The following is a 25072-nucleotide window of genomic DNA, read 5'->3' as shown; positions in this document are numbered from 1 at the left end:
CAGCAACTATAATTTTGTAACTTTTATTTGTTTTATACTTGTGCAATATCTGCCTAAGTATCCTCAAGTTTCTTCTACATGTGTTGAGCACCACCTGCATGGGGTCTGTCTGAGGTTCTTTACCCTTCAGTGGTGTAGTGTCAAATGGTCTTCTGTAGAGAGCATCTTGCACCCTCTGTTTACTCATCAACACACTTTCAGTTAAAAGCAGTATTCTGGATTTAGCAGTGCAGAGTGTACCCTCTAGGCCAGTGGTCCAGGAGAGCTTTTAATTTATGCTGAGGGTTAAGAAAACCAATTGGTGAGCAAGTTTAGCATTATCAGGGGAGGCTTTTGTGGGCCTGCTTTTAGTTGGTATTAGTTTCCCAGAGAGGAGCTAGTTATTTTTGTATTATTGTTATTTTTCCTTCCCCTATCCTTTTTCATTTCTTCTTTCTGTCCAAATGTTTGCAAAAACCCAGCTGAAGTGGTCCTCCTGTTGCAAGGATGCATATGTGACTCCTCTATTACTTTGTACCTGCCCTTCTAGGAAGATCCCTGTGTATCATTTTAGGACCATATACATACCCTTTTAGGAGTGGTCATATTAGCATTTCATAAATATATTGAATTCTCCTGATGTCATTTGGTTCTTGTTATTTTTCTTTTTAGCCTGTTTGCTTGATGATGAATTATCACTTGATGTTTTATTTCTGTGCCAAAGCCTTTTTCTAGTTTGCCTTTTTTTCTAAGTATGAATGGCAAGTATCCTAACTGAACTTTCTTTTTGGCAGTAAGAGCAGTTAACCTGTTCTAAAATCTATAAGACAGCAATCCCTAATTATCCACCAAGGCTTTTTCTATACTTTTTTTTCCCCCCAATTTGATTTAGACCTATGGTCAGTGTTCCAGATTGGGGGGGTGGGGGGGTGGGAAATGCTCTGCTGCTTATTTTGTAATTTTAAAAATACTTTTGTTTTCTTTGGTGTGTGTGGAATGTACTTGATCTGAGGAACTTAAGAGATTTATACTTCTTTATGAGAGGCCAGTTCACTGGGGAAGGAGCTAATCACTCTCAGAATAATAGCAGAATACTAGCATCACTTTGTGAAAGATCTATTTATTAAATTACATAATTGCTATAGAGTGGACCTGAAAATGTGTAAATTGTGGTATAACAAATGCTTTAAATGTTGGGATTTAATAAAACTTCATTTGCTTTATCAAGAAAGATGCCTGTAATGACCTTCTATTTTGTACCAATATGCTGTACTGTTTTAACACACCCATTCTAGTCACCAACAGAAAGCTACAGGCAATACAACTGCCTTGTTTTTCAAAGTGCTGCTAAGTTGAGGCATGGTGGGAACTGGGAAAGGTGAGGCCACTATTCATAGAATCATAGAATTGTAGGGGTTGGAAGGCACCTCAAGGATCATTTAGTTTCAACCCCCCTGCCATGGGCAGGGACACCTCACACTACAGCAGGTTGCTCACAGCCACAGCCAGCCTGACTGCAAAAACCTCCAGGGATGAGGCTTCCACCACCTCCCTGGGCAACCTGTGCCAGTGTCTCACCACCCTCATGGGGAAGAACTTCCTCCTCACATCCAATCTGAATCTACCCACTTCTAGTTTTACTCCATTCCTCTTAGTCCTGTCACTACCTGGCATCCTGAAAAGGGCTTTCTTGTAGCCCCCCTTCATACTGGGATTTGCTTGATGCCTCCTAGGGGAAAGAAGAGCAGAGTGAAGAGATGAAGTGTGATGCAGAGTAAGGGACCACTGCAAGGGCAGAGAAAAGGTAGTAAGAGGATCTTTGTTTTGGATGGAGCAGCAGAAAATGTGTAGCTTGTGGTTCTCAGCTTTGATACTTGAACTTTGGGGTAGAGAATGGGGAGAGATACCTAAGCTTTGGGGTAAGGATTAGAAACTTTCACAGGTGGAGGGGTTCACTGAGGATTTGTAGCCACATTTGTTTCCTTTCCAAATCAGAAAAAAAACCCTGTTTTGTAAATTTGGACAATGGTAGATTCTAGATACTGTTAAATAGCTTAATATGCTGAATCTGTGATAAATATTTTTTTTCTGTTTTGAGAGATATACACCATTACAAAATGTTGGAAGAGCATTTATTTTCAGCTGGGTATTGGTATCATGTGGTCTGAATGAGCTGGCGTCCTCCAGTGTGCAGTTAGTTTGTTGGAGCTGCTTACCAAGCCAGCAGCCCCACTACCCCATTTAGTAGATGGATGCCAGGAATTACTTACTGCTGTGTATTCACAGCTGTGAGTGGATGATATTGACAGAGCCAGACATAAATTCATTATCAGAATGGTTTTGTTGCAAGCTCTGCTCTGAAAGCAGTCAGGAGAGTCATGCACTGACAATAAAGGAATGTTGAGTAACTGGTCATGAAGGGAAGTTGCTTACAGAGGGCAGTGGATAACATGAGCTGGAGCAAGTGCTCTGGCAGCTTCCTCCCTCTCCTCACCCCCATAATAATCCAATATCAGCACGTGTATGTGTAGGGAAGGTAATTTCAGTTATAGTTAAAGCTTTAAAATCCTCTCTTAGGCAGAAAGAGCAATTTATTTTGACACTCCTTTATTTCCAGGGATAATAATTTCTTCATGCACTCCTCTCCCCCCCCCCTTAATGTTTATCTTTTTCACTAAAAAAAATGTTATAGAATTGTTGTAGCACACTCCAGTTCCAAGTTTCCTATAGTCATGATCATTTTGAAGCACTCAGCTCTGCATTAATACGGAATACAGAATTAACCAGGTTGGAAAAGGCCTTTGAGATCATCAAGTCCAACCTATCACCCAACACCATCTAATCAACGAAACCATGGCACCAAGTGCCTCATCCAGACTCTTCTTAAACACCTCCAGGGATGGGGACTCTACCACCTCCCTGGGCAGCACATTCCAATGGCCAATCTCTCTTGCTCTGAAGAACTTCCTCTCAACATCCAGCCTGGGAGAAGAGACCAACCCCCACCTGGCTACAACCTCCCTTCAGGTAGTTGTAGATGGCAATAAGGTCTCCCCTGAGCCTCCTCTTCTCCAGGCTAAGCAACCCCAGCTCCCTCAGCCTCTCCTCACAGGGCTGTGCTCCAAACTCCTCCCCAGCTTTGTTGTCCTTCTCTGGACACTTTCCTGCAACTTTCCATAGTGCCCTAGAGTAAAGAGTATCTGAAGGATGTGGAACGTTTGCTGGATATTAGTAAGGTTGATCGGTGTCCTTTGGGGATACACACACAGTGCAATTCCATCCTAGTGCAGCATGCCCAGGAATCGAGATGCAGGTTATACATTAAATATCAGCAAAAAACCCCAGTCACAGATATGTGAACTGAAAGGAAAGCAAACAGGTGATACACCTGTGCATCCTCTGCAGTAAAAATTTACTTGAGGCTTAACAGTTACTGCAACAGGGTAATTTGTCAGGAAGAATCCAAACTTTTGGAGTTACTTTTGTTCCAGAGTAGTTGGTTTGTGTTTCTCAGCTCTGTAAGGTCCTGGTTTTGTGGAGACCTGGCACATCCATACCCCTGAGTCAAGATTTATTTCAACTTCTGTGGAACTCTTTTAAGTAATGTTAGTAATGGCTGTATGTTTGTGGGATCAGAGCTTAAAAAGCTTCCACCATGCAGTATTTGGAAGTCCCTTGGCAGTTCTTAGCTTGCCAGCTCAGGGCTGTATCTTCTCCTGTTGTTATGACCACCACATCGACAATTTCACTTGTTCACTGTTGGCAGAGTGTTTTGGATTGCTATGTGCATTGAGGATGTATTCCATAACTTTATTTTACTTTTTTTTTCAAGAAAGGTCTTTTGGCACAGTTGCAATGCACTGTAGGCTTTTCCTAAACACTGTTGGAGTTTGTAGTTTTCAAGCCTTTGGTATTCAGTTGCTTCATTTAATAATAGTAGCTGCAGGCATGTTTACTCAGCAATGTTGTCCTCCCTTTTTAGGAGAGCCTATTGTTTTCTTTGTGCACTGTACTTAACAGCTTGTTTTCTTGCCCTTTTGACCCATGACACATTGCACTGGCTCTTTTTTGTTGTTCTGTTGCACTAAGAACCGTGCTCTTGGTTGGCATTTGGGTCCAGGAGTTTTAGTACATACACTTGCAGTTCCCGTGTAACCATAGATCTGCATTTCACTTTCCCCATGATTTTTGACTCTACTTGTAGTTGTACACACTGTTGCAACAAAATTGTTCACCAGTTAAGAGGAAGAATTGGTTTCATGGGAAGCTCTTCAAAACTGTGTGGTCTGTTGGGCCCTACCTAATTTATCCATGTTGGATGGTGAGTGGCTCTCATGTAGTGAGGCCTTTCTAGTATCATCACTTTGGTTTTGTTTAATTTATTGCTAAGCCCATCTCTCAGTATGGGACAGACCCAGTCTCAGCTTTTCAAGAACATGGCCAGTGTTCTCATCAGCTTTTAATTTACACAGTTGACAGGTGTTTCATTTAGACTAGGATAACATCCAGTTTGTTTGCTTAACTCCTTAATTTCTGATGGGTGTAGGGAGCTGATTGCTCTTACTGACTTAGGATTTTGCTTTGCAAGTCCCTCCTGATCTTTAATTGAAGGGGGTTCTAAAAAATGTGTTCAGTAGTGAGTCTGATAAAATGCAAATGCAGTGTCACAGAACATAACCAACTGTTTAGTTGTATGTGGAGGACTAAAGTAGTACTGGTGAGAGGGAAGCCAAAGATACATAAGAGGTGTAAGATATGAGATGTTAACTTTTGGTTTAAAAGGGCCAGGTGCTTAAGAAAAAGGTCTTTTGTTTTCCCTTGCTTTTAGCAAACCAAAGAAATGCTTCTGTTAGTCATAGTAGAATCATAGAATGGTTTGGGTTGCAAGGGATCTCCAAATGCCATCTAGTCCTACCCCTCTGCAGCCAGCAAGGACATCCCCCACTAGATCAGGTTGCTCAGAGCCTTGTCCAGCCTGACCTTGAATATCTCCAGGGATGGGGCTTCGGCTACCTCCCTGGGCAACCTGTTGCAGTGTTCCACCACCCTGCTGCTGAAGAATTTGTTCTTAACATCCAGTCTAAGTCTGCTCTTCTCCAATTTCAAACCAATGCCACTCATCCTATCCCTACAGGACTTTGTAAACAGTCCCTCTGCAGCCTTTTTGTAGGCCCCATTAGGTACTGGAAGGCTGCTCTTAGGTCTCCCTGGAGCTTTCTCTTCTCCAGACTGATTAAATCTTAATAAGATCACAGGCTTCCTTGAGGAGTAATCCCATGCTTGTGAAATTGAGGGATTTTTCTTAGGGCTAGGAAGTGCAGATGATTCTTAATTCTTAAAGGTCACTGCTTTTTGTGTGCTTACCTGGAGAGCTATTGGAAGTAGGACTTTCTCCAAAAATGACTAATTTTTAGTGACTTACTTTACTACATGTGGTTCACCAGGCTGATCTGTCAGTTTTATTCTTAGCAGAAACTAAGCTTTCAAATGTCTGTGGTGTTGTTGCCCTGGAGCATTTCAAATGTATGTGTTCCTCAAAAGCTCCCAGCTGCATTTTGCTTCTAGACTTGGGCATGACATGAAGTTGGAATTAGGGTTGTGATTTTTCATCAGTTTAGTTAAGCTGAAGCATTGAGTGCAAAGTGTTGGCATTCAGCAGGTGTCTCTCTAACGAGTTCCTCATCATTTGCACCAGTGTGAGGAGCTGCAGAAGGCATCCCTGTAGAAAGGTGGTGTTAGGGACTTGCTAAGAGTGGAGAGATCATGTGGCTTTGGGGTGGGAGTGCATCCTGCCACTGCTGAGTGGCTGGCAGAAGGATTGTAGTCCTTGGGTGTGTTAAGCTAGCAGAGAGCCGTTTGCCATCAGTTATTTTGACACCACTGTACCTTACAGCCACAACACCATAGAGAGATTTTGGTCATAAGAGACCTTTAAGACCATCAAGTCCAACTGTTAACCCATCACTGCCACAACACCGTGACCAACCCACAGATCTTGGAGAGACTGCTCTCTGTGTCTTTCAAGGCAGCAAAAGATTTCATTGTGGAGTTTTGGTTTCTGTGGGTTTTTTTTTTTGCCTGTGTTTTGGTTTATATCTTGGTTTGGTTTGTGGGTTTGTTTTCTCTTTTGTTTCTTTGGCTTTTGTTGGGGTTTTTGTTTTGTTGGTATGGGTTTGTTTTGTTTGGAGTTCTTTGCCTTTTGGGGTTTTTTGTTTGTTCTTTTTGTTTGGGGGTTTTGGTTTTGTTTTGCTTTTGTTTTTTGATTTTTATAGTTTGGGGGTTATTTTTCATTTGGTTTATTTTGGTTTGTTTTATTTTGGGTGGGGATTTTTTGTTTGGCTGGGGTTTTTTTTTGTTGGGGTGTGTTTTTTGTTGTGTTTTTTTTTGTTGGGGGTTGTTGGGGGTTTTTTGCTTGGTTGGGTTTGGGTTGGTTGGGGTTTGGGGTTCTTTGTGTTTGGGGTTGTTTGGGTTGGTTGGGGTTTGGGTTGGTTTGGGTTTGGGGTGGTTTGTGTTTGGGGTGGTTGGGGTTTGGGGTTCTTTGTGTTTGGGGTTGTTTGTGTTGGAGTTTGGGGTTTGGGGTGGTTTGGGTTTGGGGTTGTTTGTGTTTGGGGTTTGTGTTTGGGGTTTGGGGTGGTTTGGGGTTTGGGTTGGTTGGGGTTTGGGGTTCTTTGTGTTTGGGGTTGTTTGTGTTGGGGTTTGGGGTGGTTTGGGTTTGGGGTGGTTTGTGTTGGGGTTTGGGGTGGTTTGGGTTTGGGGTGGTTTGTGTTGGGGTTTGGGGTTGTTTGGGGTTTGGGGTGGTTTGTGTTTGGGGTTTGGGGTGGTTTGTGTTGGGGTTTGGGGTGGTTTGTGTTGGGGTTTGGGGTGGTTTGGGGTTTGTTGGTGTTTGCTTTGGGGTTTGGTTTGGTTTTCTTTCTTTCTTTCTTTGTTTTTTTATAGTTTGGTTTGGTTTGTTTTTTTCTGTATACAGACTGTACCCAGGAGTTTTGGGATTGATTATGACTGCGGCTGCTTCGTCAAGGACGGGAGACCCTTCCGGTACATCTCGGGCAGCATTCACTACTCGCGGGTGCCCAGCTACTACTGGAAGGACCGCCTGCTGAAGATGAAGATGGCAGGGCTTGATGCCATTCAGACGTAAGGAGCTGTGGCCTTGGAAAGTCATTTGTAGTCACAGAATGGCTCAGGTTGGAAGGGACCTCAGAGATCATCTACTTGAACCCCCCTGCCGTGGGCAGGGACACCTCTCAACTAGACTCAGCTGCTCAAGGCCTCATCCAACCTGGCCTTCAACACTCCCAGGGAGGAGGCATCCACAGCCTCCCTTGGCAGCCTGTTCCAGAGTCTCACCACCCTCAGACTGAAGAGCTTCTTCCTCAGCTCCATTCTAACCCTGCTCTCCCTCAGCTTCAAACCATTCCCCCTCATCCTGTCTCTAGACACCCTTGTGAAGAGTTCCTTTTCAGCCTTCCTGTAGGATCCCTTCAGGTATTGGAAGGCAGCTCTAAGGTCCCCCTGGGATCTTCTCTTCTCCAGGCTGAACAACGCCAGTTCTCTCAGCCTGTCCTCACAGCAGAGGTGCTCCAGCCCTTGGCTCATCTTTGTGGCCTCCTCTGGACTCAGTCCAACAGCTCTGTGTCCTGTGATGGGGACACCAGAGCTGGAGGCAGTTTTGGAGGTGAAATCTCAGCAGAACAGAGTCAAGGGGGAAAATCCCCTCTCTTGCCCTGCTGGCCACACTCCTCTTGATGCAGACTGTGAGTAGCTAAGTGGATTGCTACCATTGTTAACTTGGTTTATTAATTTTTAATAGGTGAAAAAGCTCCAGAGAAGTGAAGGGTGACCTCTAACAGCATAGACTGGGACAGTTGGGCACATCACAGCTAAAAGTCCATTTCCCTGCTGATAGACAACACCTCTTGCTTCACAACCCAGGGCGCAAACATGACCTGGAGTCAATTGTTGGACTGTGAACTTCAGTAACTATAAAACAATTGAATGTGCTCTGCCTCTGCCAAGGGCATTTCTGTTGTGTAAGAACAATGGGATTCAGTAACACCCTTATTCAGGTCAGAGTTGCTGGAATTGCCCATGTAATAATTTTTACTGAAGTAATCTGAAAAGGACCAGAAAATTGTAGCTTTTGATGTCTCATGAAGATCAGCCTGGGTCCTGAGAGGTGACTCCTGTGGTCCACAGTGTCTCATACTTCCTTGATGTATTTTCTTTTCCCCCCAATGCCTGTATATCTTCATTGCCCTCTGTTGATTTCCAGCTTTTTCAGTCAATCCCTTTTTTCTTTGGAATTCCCTGTTCATGGCTCTGCTGCATCACTGGTGGTCTGAGACAGGAATCTTTCCTTTCCCATTCCCCCCATAACTGTTGATTAATGGCAGTGTTGCTGCAGGGCTGGTTTGTTTTTCTTCCCTGTTGCTTCCTACTTCCTTTGTAATCTCCTGTTAATTAGGTTAGGTTTGTTTTTTTGTTGGTGGTTCCCCCCCCCCCCCCCCCCCACTTGTTGATACCTCTTATCCTGTGCTTTTCTGATTTGCACTGGTGTCTTTCTACTGTGCAGGAAGGAGTGAAGATAATTTGTAAGATGGGAGCCTTTCTGGTTCTTATCAAGGTTCTGGTTCTTATCAGGGCTCTCCCAGTGAAGCTTACTGCTTCAATGGAAACAGGATCCTTTTATTACAGGCTTGTTCTTGTACATACCTAGTAGTGGAAGCAAGGCAGACCTGCTCTCCTTCCTGTTCTCTGCAGCCTCATTTCAAAAGGCTTGCTATGCTTGATGCCTCATCCAGCTAATGATGGAGCGAGCAGCTCATCTGGGGCTCTTTGCATGAGCACAGGCAGTGTTACGTGTTTAACCATCTGCTGCTGGAAGCATCTTAAGGAATAACCACAGGTTATTGGGAAAACAAATGACAGGAAGCTTGAAGCTTCATTAAAGCTTAAAACACCAAGGCAGCAGGCTGAAATTTGATGGTGTGGTTGGTGTGACATCCCAGCAGGTGATGGAGGCATACTTAGGAGCTCAAATGCCTACCTCAGCAGGTTGCACACAGTGGCATCTGTCTCAGAAGGGTAACTGTCCATGTTTTGAGTTCCTGAACTGACAGCTGGAAATGAATGTCATCAAAGACATCTGGAAAGGACTGAACGTTAGTGCTTTGGGGTGGTATGGAGGAAGTAAACCACCACCAGATGGGGCTAAATGTTTACAGGATTCACAGATCAGTAGAGAAGCCTCCTGGAAGACTCAGCAGTTACCTGACAGGCTCATAAAGTTAACAGAATGCTGAGCACTGCATTTGTTTTACTAAATGCAGAAAACTGTAAAGCTATAGAAAATTCCCTTTGGGACAGAGCTGCTGTTTAGAGTATCTATTAATGAAAACATAAACACAATTTCCATTTTCTAAAGACTCCTAGGTATAAAATGCAGCTCTATTATTTATGGGAGCAGCACAGGCTGCTTAATGTTCTGCTGTTAAAACTCACAGCCTGATATTGTAGAGAAAATTCTCCTGTAGATGAAGATAGTTTCAAGCTTCTAATTTTTGTATTTGAAGTTCATGTGCAGGCATGTCTGAGTGTGGCCATTGCAGCAAGGTGCTCATGAAAGGGGTCCTGGAGGTTTTGCTTATTGAAAGCAATAGGTTTTTTTGCACTTCCCTTCCCTTACAAAATCAACTCTGAAACATATAACCAAACCTAGACAGCAAGAGAAGTGTTGCCTGAGAGGATCCTCGCTTGACTAGCCACAGTTTGGGTTTTACAACAGTGGCAACAGTTCTTACAGAGGGAGTACAAACCTATGGGTTAGCGGGTAGGAGAGCTCTGCAGAGGGCCCTTGCCAGGCTGGACAGATGGGCAGAGTCCAAGGGCATGAGATTGAACACATCGAAGTGCCAGGTTCTACACGTTGGCCACAACAACCCCTTGCAGTGCTACAGGCTGGGGTCAGAGTGGCTGGAGAGCAGCCAGGCAGAGAGGGACCTGGGGGTGCTGGTCGATGGTAGGTGGAACATGAGCCTGCAGTGTGCCCAGGTGGCCAAGAAGGCCAACAGCACCCTGGCCTGTATCAGGAACATTGTGGCCAGCAGGAGCAGGGAAGTCATTCTGCCCCTGGACTCAGCACTGGTTAGGCCACACCTTGAGTCCTGTGTCCAGTTCTGGGCCCCTCAGTGTAGGAAAGATGTTGAGTTGCTGGAAGGTATCCAGAGAAGGGCAACAAAGCTGGGGAGAGGTCTGGAGCACAGCCCTGTGAGGAGAGGCTGAGGGAGCTGGGGTTGCTTAGCCTGGAGAAGAGGAGGCTCAGGGGAGACCTTCTTGCTCTCTACAACTCCCTGAAGGGAGGTTGTAGCCAGGTGGGGGTTGGTGTCTTCTCCCAGGGAAGCAGCACCAGAACAAGAGGACACAGTCTCAAGCTGTGCCAGGGGAGGTTTAGGCTGGATGTTAGGAAGAAATTCTTCCCAGAAAGAGAGATTGGCCATTGGAATGTGCTGCCCAGGGAGGTGGTGGAGTCCCCATCACTGGAGGTGTTTAAGAAGAGCCTGGCTGAGGCACTTGGTGCCATGGTTTAGTTGGTTAGATGGTGCTGGGTGATAGGTTGGACTTGATGATCTCGAAGATCTTTTCCAACCTGGTTAATTCTATCCTATTCTATGTGCAGAAAAAGTAAATGTGTGGAGAGTGATTCTGTGATAATGGCAGATGTTCTCTCTTCACAGGTATGTGCCCTGGAACTACCATGAACCCCAGCCTGGTGTGTATGATTTTTCTGGTGACAGGGATCTGGAGTATTTCCTGCAGCTTGCTAACGAGACTGGTTTGCTGGTTATCCTGAGAGCTGGACCTTACATCTGTGCAGAGTGGGACATGGTACAGCCTTTTGTAACGCTTACCTCATTTCTAGGGTAAATGTAAAGCAAAATGGTTTTGTCTTAAAGTAGGCAAACATACCTGGTGTAACCTTGGAGCAGACTCTTGGTTTAGTGTATTAAAATCCATGCATCCTGAGGGGCTTCTTACTGTGCAAAGCTACTTTTGTATTTCTTTTTTTTCACTGGGGATTATTGCTTGCTTGTAGAAAATCAATCTTCAGGCTAAATTCTTCTTGCATTTCCTAAACATGGTCACTGAAGTGATCCCTTTCTTCCAGGGAGGTCTTCCTGCATGGCTGCTGGAGAAGAAATCTATTGTTCTCAGGTCTTCTGATTCAGGTAGAGGCAACAAAAAGGACTGGCAAAAATACACTTTAGGCCATTTCCAGATAATTCATATTTGAGCTTCAGTTACCCTGTGAGTAACATCTTCAGTGCTTTTGCTTTAGAAGTATGCATTCAAGAACTGTATAAAAAGGAACAAAGCAAGGTAGAATGTTTCTGAGGTATTGACAAGTTTCATGAAGCCCCATCCCAGGAGGTTTTTAAGGCCAGGCTGGATGTGGCTCTGGGCAACCTGCTGTAGTGTGATGTGTCCCTGCCCGTGGCAGGGGGGTTGGAACTAGATGAAACTTGAGGTCCCTTCCAACCCTAACAGTTCTATGGTTCTATGAACATTTGTGCCCAGAGAGAAATCATTGTTGCCATTGAAGGAAAAGACAGGTGGCAGTCAGCTTTCAGTTTTGCAGTAGCCAACTGGCCACTCATCATGGGGATCCTTGCTGGCTGGTCAGTGTGCTTTTGTAACTCCAGAAACAGTTACAGCATTCTTAAATATCAGGACCAATGGTATCCTGGGCTGCATCGAGGAAAGTGTGTCTAGCAGGTCTAGGGAGGTTCTTCTTACACTCTACTCTGCCCTGGTGAGACCACACCTGGAATGTTGTGTCCAGTTTTGGGCTCCCCAATTTAAGAGACTGCACTCTGCTTGAGATGGTCAAGGCAGAACTATGAGGATGATGAAGGGACTTGAACTCATCTCTCCTGTGAAGAAAGACTGAGAGCCCTGGGACTGTTTAGTCTGGAGAACAGAAGGCTGCGAGGGATTCTGATCAATGTCTATAAATATCTGAGGGGTGGGTGTCAGGATGAAGGTGCCAGGCTGTTCTTGGTGGTGCCCAGTGATAGGACAAGGAACAACAGGTACAAGCTGGAACACAGGGGCTTCCACCTCAACATGAGGAGACACTTCTTGATGATGAGGGTGATAGAGCCCTGGAACAGGCTGCCCAGAGAAGTTGTGGAATCTCCTTCTCTGGAGACTTTCAAAACCTTCCTGGATGTATTCCTGTGAGATCTGCCCTGGGTGATCCTGCTTTGGTAGGAGGATTGGACTCAATCTCTGGAGGTTCCTTTCAACCCTTAACATTCTATGATTCTTATGTGCTGTCTGACACTGGACCAGACATGGAGGGATGAGATCAGACAGGAGATCAACTTGATTAGTGGGGTGTGTATTAGGGGACAGAGATGTATCCTATCTGACTTCTTTCTTACTGTGGGACAAGTTATCTGTTCAAAGAAATAGTACATATAGCAACATTTCATTTTGTTTTGCTGTTGAAATGTATTAGAACAACTTGTGTGAGTGGGATTAAAGCCTCTCTAGGGATTTTCAGAGTTTGCCAGTATTTAAATGCTCTACTTGCTAGCAATCTGTACTGGAAGCTGACATTTGGGGGACAATTTGTAAGAGCTCATCAGTTCATTAAATGCTGTGCTGTTATACTTTACATATTCAGGTGAAATCTATCCCTATAGAATTAAACCCAACAATAACAGGCAGGGAAGTTGTGAAAGATTTATGTTTTGTGTATCACAGATTACCTGGCAGCAGTAGAAAAGTGGATGGGTGTCCTTTTGCCAAAGATGAGGCCTCACCTCTATGAAAATGGTGGTCCAGTCATCATGGTGCAGGTAACTTCCTTCAAATCAAACAAACCCCAGCAGCATGGATACTTACATTGTTCTTGCAGACACTCCATGGGTGTTGCACAGTCATGTCAAAGGTGTTCCTTTACAGTTTCAGGGAGCTGAAGGATTTTGATGAAATCCCTCATCCCTTTTACCCTAATGCATTGTATCCAAAACTGAGAGCACTCATCTGTCAGACTTGTTCCCCACGACTGTAGAAAGCAATAGAGGAAAGTTGTGGAGCTTTTTAGAGCTGAGTTTCATGCCAGTGTTCACATATAGCCAAAATACATTACAATTGCCCTGACAGACAATAGGGGAATAAAGATACCTGCAGATAAAGGCAAAACCTTTATGGAGTCAGCTTAAAACTTGTGACAAAAGCAGCCTCCAGAAGTAAGCTTTTCAGTTCTTAGCACCTAACTTAACTGTGAATGTTTCAGGACACAATGCTGAGCATTCATGGCTCTTAGCTTCTCTCTTAAACTCTTTCTAGATGTGTACTGCTGATGTGTTCCATATTCTTACTATTTGACCATAAGAGAAGCGTTGTTTTAATTTATTTTTTAAGACTCCCTGGTTGGCAGAGGATAGGGGAGGAGACCTTTACAATATGCCCACGGCCACTGTTCTTGACCAGCGTCTGTTGTCTGTGGAGCAAAAGCATCAGGGAAAGTTATTCCTTGGCAAAAATAAGAAGCTTACAACAGGATTTTCAGGAATAACCTTCAGGTGTATGTGGCATTGGATCTGAGGCTGGAAAGTCCATCCCCTTGGGAAGGGGGCATGATTCATACCTCTCAGATTGTCCTTCTCCCTTTAGTCCCTTAAGTCCATTGAATGCTTTGCTATTCATCTGAGCCCCTGTGTCTGAAAGCCCAGCTTTGCTCCATGTTCCAATCTGTTCTATAGATTCATTATTCTGCTTGAGAGGTGGGGTCAGCTCTGCATGTTTAATAGAGACTGTTTTGATCACTGTTGCTAAGTAGTAAGAGAGTTTTATGTGGAGGATGATTTTGTAGGAGAATGACTTTACCTCCCACAAGTAGGAGGAAGGAGTGCCTGGCAGCATCATCTTCTCTCACTCCTCAGGTCTGGAGTGAAACTGGCATTTCAGCATTACTATCAAAAGCACAGGGGAGTTGGGTCTGAGATTTGCATTTTTGGTATCAGATATAGACTGAAATTGGTGACTGCTTTACTTCTGTGCAGGTAGAGAACGAGTATGGAAGCTACTTCGCTTGTGACTACGACTATCTGCGTTCCCTTCTGAAGCTCTTCCGCCAGCATCTTGGGGATGAGGTGGTGCTGTTCACAACCGATGGTGCAAGCCAGTTTCACTTGAGATGTGGAGCTCTTCAGGGTCTTTATGCAACAGTGGACTTTGCCCCAGGTTGGAGACTGCTGTTTGTTACCAAAAAAACCCCAAGCAATTGGTTGTGTGTGTTTGTGGCAGGAGGGAGTGACCTGACTGCTTGACAAACCTGTCTGCTTTGTTTTAATAGCATTTAGCAGGCACTTGGTGAACTCTTAAATCTACTAAAACTGCCCACAAGTACCCAGTTAGAGAGTCAGGATCACTTTCTTTACACCATAGCAGTAATAGTTGGCATTGATTCCATTAATTAACTTTTTGATATAATTTTTTGATGTATTTTTTTGCTTGATTTGACCTTTTTTGGTGTGTGGGTTTGGGGTTTTTTTTTATTGTTTTGGTTTGTTGGGGTTGTTTTGTTTGTTGGTTTGGGTTTTTTTGTTGTTGTTTCTTTTTAATGTCCTCTGTCCCAGAATCAGCCCTCATGATCCATTTCTTTTTAAGCCAGTAGTTACTGGCTGCTGAAGATCAGTATTAGGAATGTGCACACTGCCACAATTTGCTGTGATGCTGGCCTGAAGAATGGAGAATCAGCCACAGTGTGTTGAGAAAGAGCCCTTTTGATAGGAGAGTTAGTGATGTAAACGTTCATATGCTGCACAGGCTTGGCAAAATAGGCTTGAGGCACAAGAAACAAACTGCATGATCTTGCCATAGTTTTTCATGTGAGCTCTATTGTACATTCTTCTCTCCACAATCAATCATAGAATAGAATCATAGAATCAATAGGGTTGGAAAAGACCTCGGAGATCATCAAGTCCAACCTATCACCCAACACCTCATGACTACTAAACCATGGCTGCAAGTGCCAAATCCAGTCCCCTCTTGAGCACCTCCAAGGACGGTGACTCCACCACCTCCCTGGGCAGCACATTCCAATGGCCAAGTACTCTTTCTGGGAAGAACTTTTTCCTCACCTCCAGCCTAAACCTCCCCTGGTGCAGCTTGAGACTGTGTCCTCTTGTTCTGGTGCTGGTTGCCTGGGAGAAGAGACCAGCCCCCACCTGTGTACTTAGCAGGAGTCTGTTTTCTTACAAGTAGATTGAAATTGTGAACTCCCTCATGTTCATATGGAGCAATTCTGATGGATCTCAGATTTTTTTTGGGTGCCAGGATGTAACTCCTGAGAAGAAAATGTGTTTTCAGAAGAGGTATCTCAAGAGCAAGGACCTACATGCATGTATATCTATTTTAAATAAGTTCTGCAGCTTGAACACTGGAATCCAAAGTATTGATTCCTGTGTTTTCTGAAGTAACTTTCTTGCCTGGATTCTTGCATGGTGTTTGTTGGAGGAGATCCCAATTCTGTCAAATGAAGGACTGGAAAATTCTCGGATGGAGCAACTCAGCTGGGGTTTTTTTGTGTGTCTGCTTATAGGTGGCAATGTCACAGCAGCATTCTTAGCTCAAAGGAGCAGTGAACCCACAGGGCCTTTGGTATGTCTTTTCACTTACATTTCTTGTGTTGGTCCCAATCTTGCAGTATTTAATAAGAGAGGAGCTGACAGCAGTGTTTGCAGGGCATGCTTACAAGGGCATCATTTCCAAGTCAGAAAAAGCAGAGGAGCTTCTGTGTGTGTTTGTCAAATCCACATGAACTGCTGCTCTGCAAAGACTTTTTGATTCTCAAAGGGCATCAATTTTATTTCAGTATTTTTTTTCCTGGCTAAGACAAATGTTTACAGAGCAGCAGAAGCAGTGGCTGTGATTAGAGGAGTTAGTGAAGTACGTGTGTGGGTGGAAGTCAAAAGCAAAATTAAAAGGGCAGGTTAGAAGTTGCTTCCTGTTTTCAGCTACCCTAGAGGTTTTACACAAGCTGTAATGGGATGTGAGATCACTGGAAGCCATTTGACAAGAGAGAAGACCCACAGAGGGTACAAGGTTACACAATTTGATCGTTGGAAAGGCTTCTTTTTCATGGCATCTAATCTGTGTGTGCTATTGTGCAGAGAGCTTACTGGTTCCAGCATCTATGTGAATGCCAAGCATCTGAAAGAGAATCACAGAAAATTAGAGGTTGGAAGGCACCTCCAGAGATCGAGTCCAACCCCCTGTGCCAAAGCAGGATCACCCAGGATAGTCGGCATGTTCATGTGGGCAGGTTTCAGGGTGGTCCATGCTCATTGGTACTTAAGCAATTATTTTCCAATATGAGGATGATTAGGGGACTTGAGCATCTCCCCTATGAAGAGAGACTGAGAGCGCTGGGGCTGTTTAGTCTGGAGAGGAGAAGACTGAGATTGGATCTCATCAATGCCTGTCAGTATCTGAGGGGTGGGTGTCAAGTGGAGGGAGCCAAGCTCTTTTCAGTGGTGTACAGTAGTAAGACAAGAAACCACAGGTTCAAGCTTGAACATAGAAGATTTCACCTCAACATGAGGAGAAACTTCTTTACAGGGAGGGTGACAGAGCCCTGGAGCAGGCTGCCCAGAGAGGTTGTGGAGTCTCCTTCTCTGGAGACTTTCCAAACCCACCTGGATGTATTCCTATGTGGACTACCCTAAGTGATCCTGTTTTGGCAGAGGGGTTGGACTCGGTCTCTGGAGGTCCCTTCCAACCTCTAATGCACTGTGGTACTGTGAAATTATTGAAACAGTCTTTTAGTTTCTTTGATCAGTAATCTGCTGAACTGTTGGTGTAGGCTTTGCTGTGTTTATAGCAGTCTAGAAATGGCCTAAATGAGTCAAGGTGCCTTTTTTCCCCCTCTTGCCTCTTATGGTTAGTAGCCTTAAATCACACTGAATTCTGTTCTTGTTCCTTCTTTATGTTTTCCCTTCCTCTTTTGCACTTCCTGCTTTCAGGTTAATTCTGAGTTCTACACTGGCTGGTTGGATCACTGGGGGCACCGTCACTCTGTTGTGCCCACACAAACCATAGCTAAAACACTCAATGAGATCCTGGAACGTGGTGCTAATGTTAACCTGTAAGTGTCTGTTCAGTAGGGCTTTATTTAGGTGGGTTTTTTTGGTTTGTCCAATTCAATAAAACCTGATTTTTAAATGGATGGCTTTCCTTCCTTTTTAGGTACATGTTTATGGGTGGAACTAACTTTGCCTATTGGAATGGTAAGAAATGGTTTTAATTTGTATTGCTGATGTAGGGGAGCTGTTTGTGAATGTAGGCAGCAGTGTATGCTGTGAAAGAATAAAAGCTGTGCCTGAGAATCAGAGAACGGTTTGGGTTAAGGGGGACCTCTAAAGGTCATCTAGTCCAAACCCCCTGCAGGCAGCAGGGACATCCTGCACTAGATCACAGTATCACAGTATCATAGTAACTAAGGTTGGAAGAGACCCCAAGGATCATCAAGTCCAACCTGTTCCAACAGACCTCACAACTAGACCATGGCACCAAGTGCCACGTCCAATCTCCCCTTGAACACCTCCAGGGATGGCGACTCCACCACCTCCCTGGGCAGCACATTCCAATGACGAATGACTCGCTCAGTGAAGAACTTTTTCCTCACCTCGAGTCTAAACCTCCCCTGGCACAACTTGAGACTGTGTCCCCTTGTTCTGGTGCTGGTTGCCTGGGAGAAGAGACCAACCCCCTCCTGTCTACAACCACCTTTCAGGTAGTTGTAGAGGGCAATGAGGTCACCTCTGATCCTTCTCTTCTCCAGGCTAAACAATCCCAGCTCCCTCAGCCTCTCCTCACAGGGCTGTGCTCAAGGCCTCTCCCCAGCCTTGTTGCCCTTCTCTGGACACGTTCAAGTGTCTCGATGTCCTTCTTAAACTGAGGGGCCCAGAACTGGACACAGGACTCAAGGTGTGGCCTAACCAATGCAGAGTACAGGGGCACAATGACCTCCCTGCTCCTGCTGGCCACACTATTCCTGATGCAGGCCAGGATGCCATTGGCCTTCTTGGCCACCTGGACACACTGCTGGCTCATGTTTAGGCGGGTGTCAATCAGCACCCCCAGGTCCCTCTCTGTTTGGCAGCTCTCCAGATCAAGTTGCTCAGAGCCCTGTAGAGCCTGATCTTGAGTATCTCCAGGGATGGGGCCTCAGCTTCCTCCCTGAGCAACCTGTTGCAGTGTTCCATCACCCTCGTGGTGCAAAACTTGTTCCTAATACCCAATCTCAGTGTGCTCTCCTCTCATTTCAAACCATTGCCCCTCATCCTGTCCTTGCAGGCCTTTGCAAGCAGTCCCTCTGCAGCCACCTTGTAGCCCCCTTTAGGTACTGGAAGGTTGCTTTTAGGTCTCTCTGGAGCCTTCTCTTCTCCAGGCTGAACAGCCCCAGCTCTCTCAGCCTGTCCTCATAGCAGAGGTGCTCCAACCCCCTGATCGTTTCTGTGGCCCTCCTCTGGACCTGCTCCATCAGGTCCATGTCCTTCCTGTGTTGAAGGCTCCAGAGCTGGCTGCAGGTGAGGTCGCACCAGAGCAGAGAGGCAGAATCCCCTCTCTCCATCTCTGGCCATGCTGCTTTTGATGCAGCCCAGGCTGCTATTGGCCTTCTGGGCTGCAAGCACACACCATCTGCTCATGTCCAGCTTCTCGTGCACCAGCACCCCCAAGTCCTTTCCTGCAGGTGTCTGCGGTAGCAGTTCACCATCTGCTGCCAGCATGTTGTACCAAACACAGGTGGTATTTATCTTTGGAAATGCTACTTTTGCTTCGCTCAGCCCACTTAAAACATGGATACATTTGGTTCTCCTCAGAATATTGCTGCAGGTGGTCTGGCAGGGCAGTGTGAGCTCAGAAGGATGTTGTCCTCCACCCAAGAATATTTTCTCTACTCCAAATCAGAAGGCCTATGCTGGATCTAGAAATGTAGCAATCCTGGCTGTGGTTGGAGGGGATTCTGAAGTTGATAGCTTTGGAAGAAAGCCAACTGTTGCACTTTTTGCATTGCTGATGTTTTTGTTTTGCTCTTCTCCCTTCCCTCAGGTGCTAATATGCCCTATATGCCACAGCCCACTAGCTATGACTACGATGCTCCTCTGAGCGAAGCAGGGGATCTAACAGAGAAGTACTTTGCCTTGAGGGAAGTTATTGGTATGGTGAGTGTCCCAGGGACAGAAGCAGCCCTGTTGTACTGCAAACTCTCTCACTCTTCTCTTGGTCTGAGATACTTCTGAATCTACTGTTTTCTGCAGGTAAGGGAAGTGAAGCAAAACAAGGCAGCTAAGCCAACCCAACTGCTTGCTGTTACAAAGATCTTGCACTTCTCTGGCTGTTCTCTGTCCCCATGGCTCCCTCCTTTCTTTCAAAAACAGGGGTACAGGTGCAGGTCTGTATCCCAAGCTTCATGCTTTGGTTCTGGGCCTGTGTGAGAAGGAGCATGCCTATCCAAATGAACACAGCTTGGTTTTGTGATGCCAAAAACTATAGCTCCTGGAACCATCTTGACCTTGCTGTGAAAATGCACAGTATCTCCACAAACTGGAAATTGAAGTGAAACATGGAGCCTGTATCTGGGTTTGGAATAGTCTTGGAGACTGTTTGGATGAGGCTTTGAAACAGATTCCATGGGAATCCCAAGGCTCAGGTTGATACTTGCTGTCCTGTTACATGCCAGCCACATCCCTGCTCTCTAGAAGGTACATTTTTGATGAGAGTAGATCTCCCAGAAGTGCATTACACTTCATATAGGGTTGAGTGTGGCTTTATACCCATGCCTGTGGAAGTCCTGCTGTGGGTCAGTTTCTTCAATTTCTCTCTTACCCCTAAGCTTTCCACTGATGGAATAATTTTGATAGCCTCTCAAAGGGAATATATTGCCTCCATACAGCTTTTCTCATCAGAGACATTCCCAAACTTCCTGGTTTTGAATTGTTTTCTTCAAGGCAAGATCCTATCTGAATTGTAAGTAGTGTTCTAGTGCAGTGAGAGAGCCTCAGTAAGATCTGAAGTGTTCAGTATGACCTAACATATAGAATAGAATAAACCAGGTTGGGAGAGACCTTCAAGATCATTGCATCCAACCCATCATCCAACACCATCTAATCAACTAAACCATGGCACCAAGTGCCTCATCCAGGCTCTTCTTAAACACTGCCAGTGATGGTGACTCCACCACCTCCCTGGGCAGCACATTCCAATGGCCAATCACTCTCTCTCTGTAGAATTTCTTCCTAACGTCCAGTCTGAACCTCCCCTGGCACAGCTTGAGACTGTGTCCTCTTGTTCTGGTGCTGCTTGCCTGGGAGAAGAGACCAACCCCCACCTGGCTACAACCTCCCTTCAGGTAGTTGTAGAGAGCAATATGGCCTGCCCTGAGCCTCCTCTTCTCCAGGCTAAGCAACCCCACCTCCCTCAGCCTCTCCTCACAGGGCTTGTGCTCCAAACCCTTCTCCCAGGCAACCAGTACCAGAACAAGAGGACACAGTCTCAAGCTGTGCCAGGGGATGTTTAGGGTGGAGGTGAGGAGAAAATTCTTCCCAGAAAGTGTTGTTAGCTGTTGGAATGTGCTGCCCAGGGAGGTGGTGGAGTAACCATCACTGGAGGTGTTTAGGGGGGTGCTTGGTGCCATGGTTTAGTTGCTTAGATGGTGTTGGGTGATAGGTTGGACTCAATGATCTCAAAGGTCTTTTCTAACCTGGTTAATCCTATCCTATCCTATCCTATCTATTCTAAAATCTCTTCAGAAGAATTACCTTTCAGACCCTCACTACACTTATGTCAAAAGAACCCCAGGAGCTACCCAAGTAAGCACCCAGCAGTCACTGAATATACAGATTAAGACTTCATGAAAGCAGTCATTTGTGAGAGTGTATTAAAATGTAGGCTTTGGTGTCTTCAGCACATCTCACCTGCAGAAGTGTTTGCTCTGTAATGTGCACACAGGGCTGTGCTCAAGAAATGAAAGAAGAGATGGAAAGAGTGGGCACTGCAGTAGATGAATAATGGCAGGACAGGGAGTAGATGATGGCCAGGAGAAAAGAAGGCTGTAGGCTCAGAATGGAGGGGACTAGGGTGTGGGGCAGAAAGCCACTTGAGGAGGCTTGCCCCTCCTCAAATATATCCAAGAAGTGGTAGACATTTTTCACTCCTCTCTGCTGATCTCAGGTGGCTCTTCATGGAGACACAAGGCAAGAAGTAAACAGAGATTGTCTGACAGAGTTCTTCCTTGTTGTGCATCCCTATGCTTGGGCAGTTTGGAGCAGGACCAGTGGGAAGCTAATGATGGGACCTCTGGGGTTCATGGAGCTGTGGAGGAGGCTGTGGTGTCAAAGCCTGCTTCTCAACCAAACCAGCCCAGTAATGGTTACCAGGTGGTAGTGGAGCCCAGTAACACTGAAAGGAAAGGCACAAGAGGCTAACAGCAGCCTTCCAGTATCTGAAGGGGACTTGCAAGAAAGCTGGAGAGGGATTGTTTACAAAGGCCTGTAGGGATGGTACAAGAGACAACAATTTGAAATTAGAAGTGTAGATTTAGACTGGATTTAAGAACAAGTTCTTTACCATGAGGGTGGTGGAACACTGCAACCGGTTGCCCAGGGAGGTGGTTGGGGCCCCAGGCCTGGATATATTCAAAGTCAGTCTCAACAGGACTCTGGGCAACCTGATCTAGTGGAGGATGTCCCTGCTGAGTGCAGGGGGGTTGGAGTAGGTGACCTTTGGAGGTCCCTTCCAACCCAGACCATTCTATAACTCTAATAATTCCCATCGGGAAGTACTGTTAAGGAAGAGTCAGGTAGCAATACTGCCCTAAAGCCTTGGAAAGGTTAACTCAAGTTCTGTGAACTGGTGGTGACCACTGCAGAAGGGCTGTGGAAGACAGTAATGCAAATGTGTGCCATGGGGAGGGCTCCAAGGACACTGTGATTCTTTGGCAGTTCATGTAGTCACTACACTGTCTACCATAACCTCAAATTGAAGAGTTATTTAAAGTTCTTTGTCATATGTGATCAAGTCAGACTTTTCTGAAAGCCTTCTCCATGTTAGACTGGACACAGCTGCAATCCTTTAGCACATGGAGGTCATCTATTTTTAGCCAAAGTAGAAAGTGAGAATTCACTCAAAGCATGTTTGTATTTAGTATTCATATGTTTGCTGTTTGCTTCTTTCCTGTCTAGTACAAGGAGTTACCAGAAGGCCTTATCCCTCCCACAACACCCAAGTTTGCATATGGGAAGCTTCGCTTGCAGAAGGTAAGTGAATATCTGTGATATGCTGTGGATCTTTCTGTAGTGCTGCAGCTTTGTTTAGGGATTAAAAAATGAAATGGTTTTGAGGATATCCTGGCAGTCTCTAGCTTCCACACCAACTAAAGAAGAGAACATTGAAAGAAAATTTTCAGGTAGGAGTGAGCAGAGCTTGGGAGTTGGGAGTGATCTCCAGAGGTTCCTTCCAACCCCTAGCATCCTGTGATCCTGTGAGTCATGCCCAGGGTGGAAAATTAGATGATGTTTGTTATCTGGAGAGAAAAATAACATGGAGCATATGCCTGAAGTTTTGCAAACCTGGAATGAATACATTATTAACACACCAGAATCATAGTTGTGCAAGATAACTCATGGAATTGTTTTGGTGGGAAAAGACCTCCAAGTCCAACCTCATGGTGATTCCTAGTCATAGAATGGTTCAGGTTGAAAGGGAGCTTGGAGATTATCTACTCCAATTGCCCTGCCATGGGCAGGGACACCTCTCAACTAGACTTGGCTACTCAAGGTCTCTTCCAACCTGGCCTTCAGTGCCCTCATTGAGAAGGCAGCCACAACCCCCCTGGGCAGCCTATCCCAGAGTCTCACCACCCTGGTACTCAAGAATGTCTACCTGAGAGCCAGAGTAACACTACTCTTCCTCAGCTGAAAACCATTCCCCTTTTCCCTAATGGTAGACACCCTCATGAAAAGTCCCTCTCCAGCTCTCCTGCAGGATCCCTTTAGATGCTGGAAGGCATTTCTAAGGTCCTCCTAGAATCTTCTCTTCTCCAGGCTGAAGAACCCCAGCTCCCTCAGCCTGTCTTCATAGCAGAGGTGCTCCAGCCCTTGGGTCATCTTTGTGACCTCCCCTGGTCTCACTTCAACAGCTCTGTGTCCTCCTTCTGCTGGGGACACCAGAGCTGGAGGCAGTATTGGAGGTGTGGTCTCAGCAGAGCAGAGTCAAGGGGCAGGATCCCCTCTCTTGCTCTGCTGGCCACACTCCTTTGATGCAGCCCAGCAGACAGCTGCCTTCTGGGCTGCAGGTGAGCACTGCTGGCTCATGGTGAGCTTCTCATCAATCAATGCACCTAAGGCTCTTTCTTCAGCTGTTTTGAGGTGGAGGATTACTGCTGGTGGTGTCCTGAGTGCTGTAACTCTTCATGCTTTGATGTTGTGCTTTGAATGTGGCAGCTGCCATTGCAATCAGCAGTGCCTCTGATCTGTTATGCACTGCAGCTGAAGCAGTGCAGACTTTGCTAGTGATAAGGCTTTGCAGACTCTTTCAAGTCATCCCACTCAGGTGGTAGGCAGAAATACTTTTTTGGAGGAAAGCAATTCACCAGCGAAGCTGAAACTTATCTATGTCATTTGCAATGTCCTTTGAATATCTTCAGAACTTTTAGTGCAGGGGATGCCCTGTGAGTTTTCACTGAACTGGTTTTGCTTGGTGGTTATTCATTATATTAATACCCTATCACAGGAAGGATCTGGAGGTGCTGGAGCGTGTCCAGAGAAGGGCCATGAGGATGAGCAGAGGGCTGGAGCTGCTCTCCTATGAGGACAGACTGAGGGATTTGGGGCTGTTCAGTCTGGAGAAGAGAAGGCTCCCAGGAGACCTTATTGTGGCCTTCCAGTATCTGAAGAGGGCTAGAAGAAAGCTGGGGAGGGACTTCTGAGGGTGTCAGGGAGTGATAGGACTGAGGGAGATGGAGCAAAACTAGAAATGGGTAGATTCAGATTGGATGTTAGGAAGAAGTTCTTCCCCATGAGGGTGGTGAGAGGCTGGCACAGGTTGCCCAGGGAGGTGGTGGCAGCCTCATCCCTGGAGGTTTTGAAGGCCAGGCTGGATGTGGCTGTGAGCAACCTGCTGTAGTGTGAGGTGTCCCTGCTTGTGGCAGGGAGGTTGGAACTGGCTGATCCTTGAGGTCCCTTCCAACCCTAACAATTCTGTGATTCGATATACCTTTATCAGTACATCCACCACTCCTGCTGGCATAGATTGCCAGCATTTGAGAGCCTAGCAATCAGATTGTGACTCTCCTATCTTCTTGTGGTTCATGGCTCTCAGATGGGGCTAATTTCACTACAACAATGAACTTTCATGCATTCAAGAAATGAATGCTGCAGGAGGCTGAAATCAGACACCTGGCTTACAAAAGAGAAGCCAAATGACTCAAGTTGCTGAAATACTGCAGCTTTGACCCTGCCATCATACTGGGAGCCCTGTTCCTGCACCTTCTCACCTCCTACAATTCCTGCTTTTTTGGTGGGGAGGAGGTATTTCACTCTCCACTCAGCGCTTTTAGGAATCCAGATGGCATGTTTCAGTTGCTAGATGTGAGGTTCCTGTGATTGCCTCTACAGGCACTGTTGTCTGCATTGAAAGCCTCCAGAATTGTTTTCTGGGAAGACAGCTTTTTGCTCTGTGAACCCCCTGATTAACCTCAAAGCAGCAGTTTACTTCTCTGCTTGGTTACTCTGCAGTATAGGACAAGTCTTACATCACAGAGTTTGCAGAGTCCCAGCCAAAGCCACACTTCCAGCTCCATGATGCCTCCTAGCCCCTGCTGGGACCAGGTCCAGTGCACCTTATCTGATTTACAAAATCATTTAAGACTGAATAGGGTAAATTCATCTTGGATAACTCTTGATAGAACTAAATTGTATCCCTACTTAGCCCAGGAAGATTCCAAGGTAACTCAGTGGAAATCAGTGGCATTTTCCCCTTGATTGTAAGTAAAACTGAGAACAACTTAGCAAACATATGT

At 45.6% G+C, this 25072-nt stretch overlaps 1 protein-coding gene across 1 annotated transcript in view; it reads left to right on the top strand.

The window, feature by feature from the left end:
* The window catches only part of GLB1 (galactosidase beta 1), a 41327-nt gene that overhangs the window by 5726 nt on the left and 10529 nt on the right, over positions 1–25072 (top strand). The window contains exons 2-11 of the mRNA XM_054177125.1: positions 6947–7113; positions 10713–10863; positions 11144–11204; positions 12748–12842; positions 14052–14232; positions 15593–15651; positions 17016–17137; positions 17239–17279; positions 19105–19217; positions 22236–22310. Of these exons, the coding sequence (XP_054033100.1) occupies positions 6947–7113; positions 10713–10863; positions 11144–11204; positions 12748–12842; positions 14052–14232; positions 15593–15651; positions 17016–17137; positions 17239–17279; positions 19105–19217; positions 22236–22310 (1065 nt within the window). The remainder of the gene's footprint in view (positions 1–6946; positions 7114–10712; positions 10864–11143; positions 11205–12747; positions 12843–14051; positions 14233–15592; positions 15652–17015; positions 17138–17238; positions 17280–19104; positions 19218–22235; positions 22311–25072) is intronic.

Source organism: Dryobates pubescens, chromosome 38, assembly GCF_014839835.1.
Source record: "Dryobates pubescens isolate bDryPub1 chromosome 38, bDryPub1.pri, whole genome shotgun sequence".
Taxonomy (NCBI): Eukaryota; Metazoa; Chordata; class Aves; order Piciformes; family Picidae; genus Dryobates; species Dryobates pubescens.
Note: the sequence above shows the minus strand (reverse complement) of the source record. Positions and strands in the feature narration are given on the sequence as shown.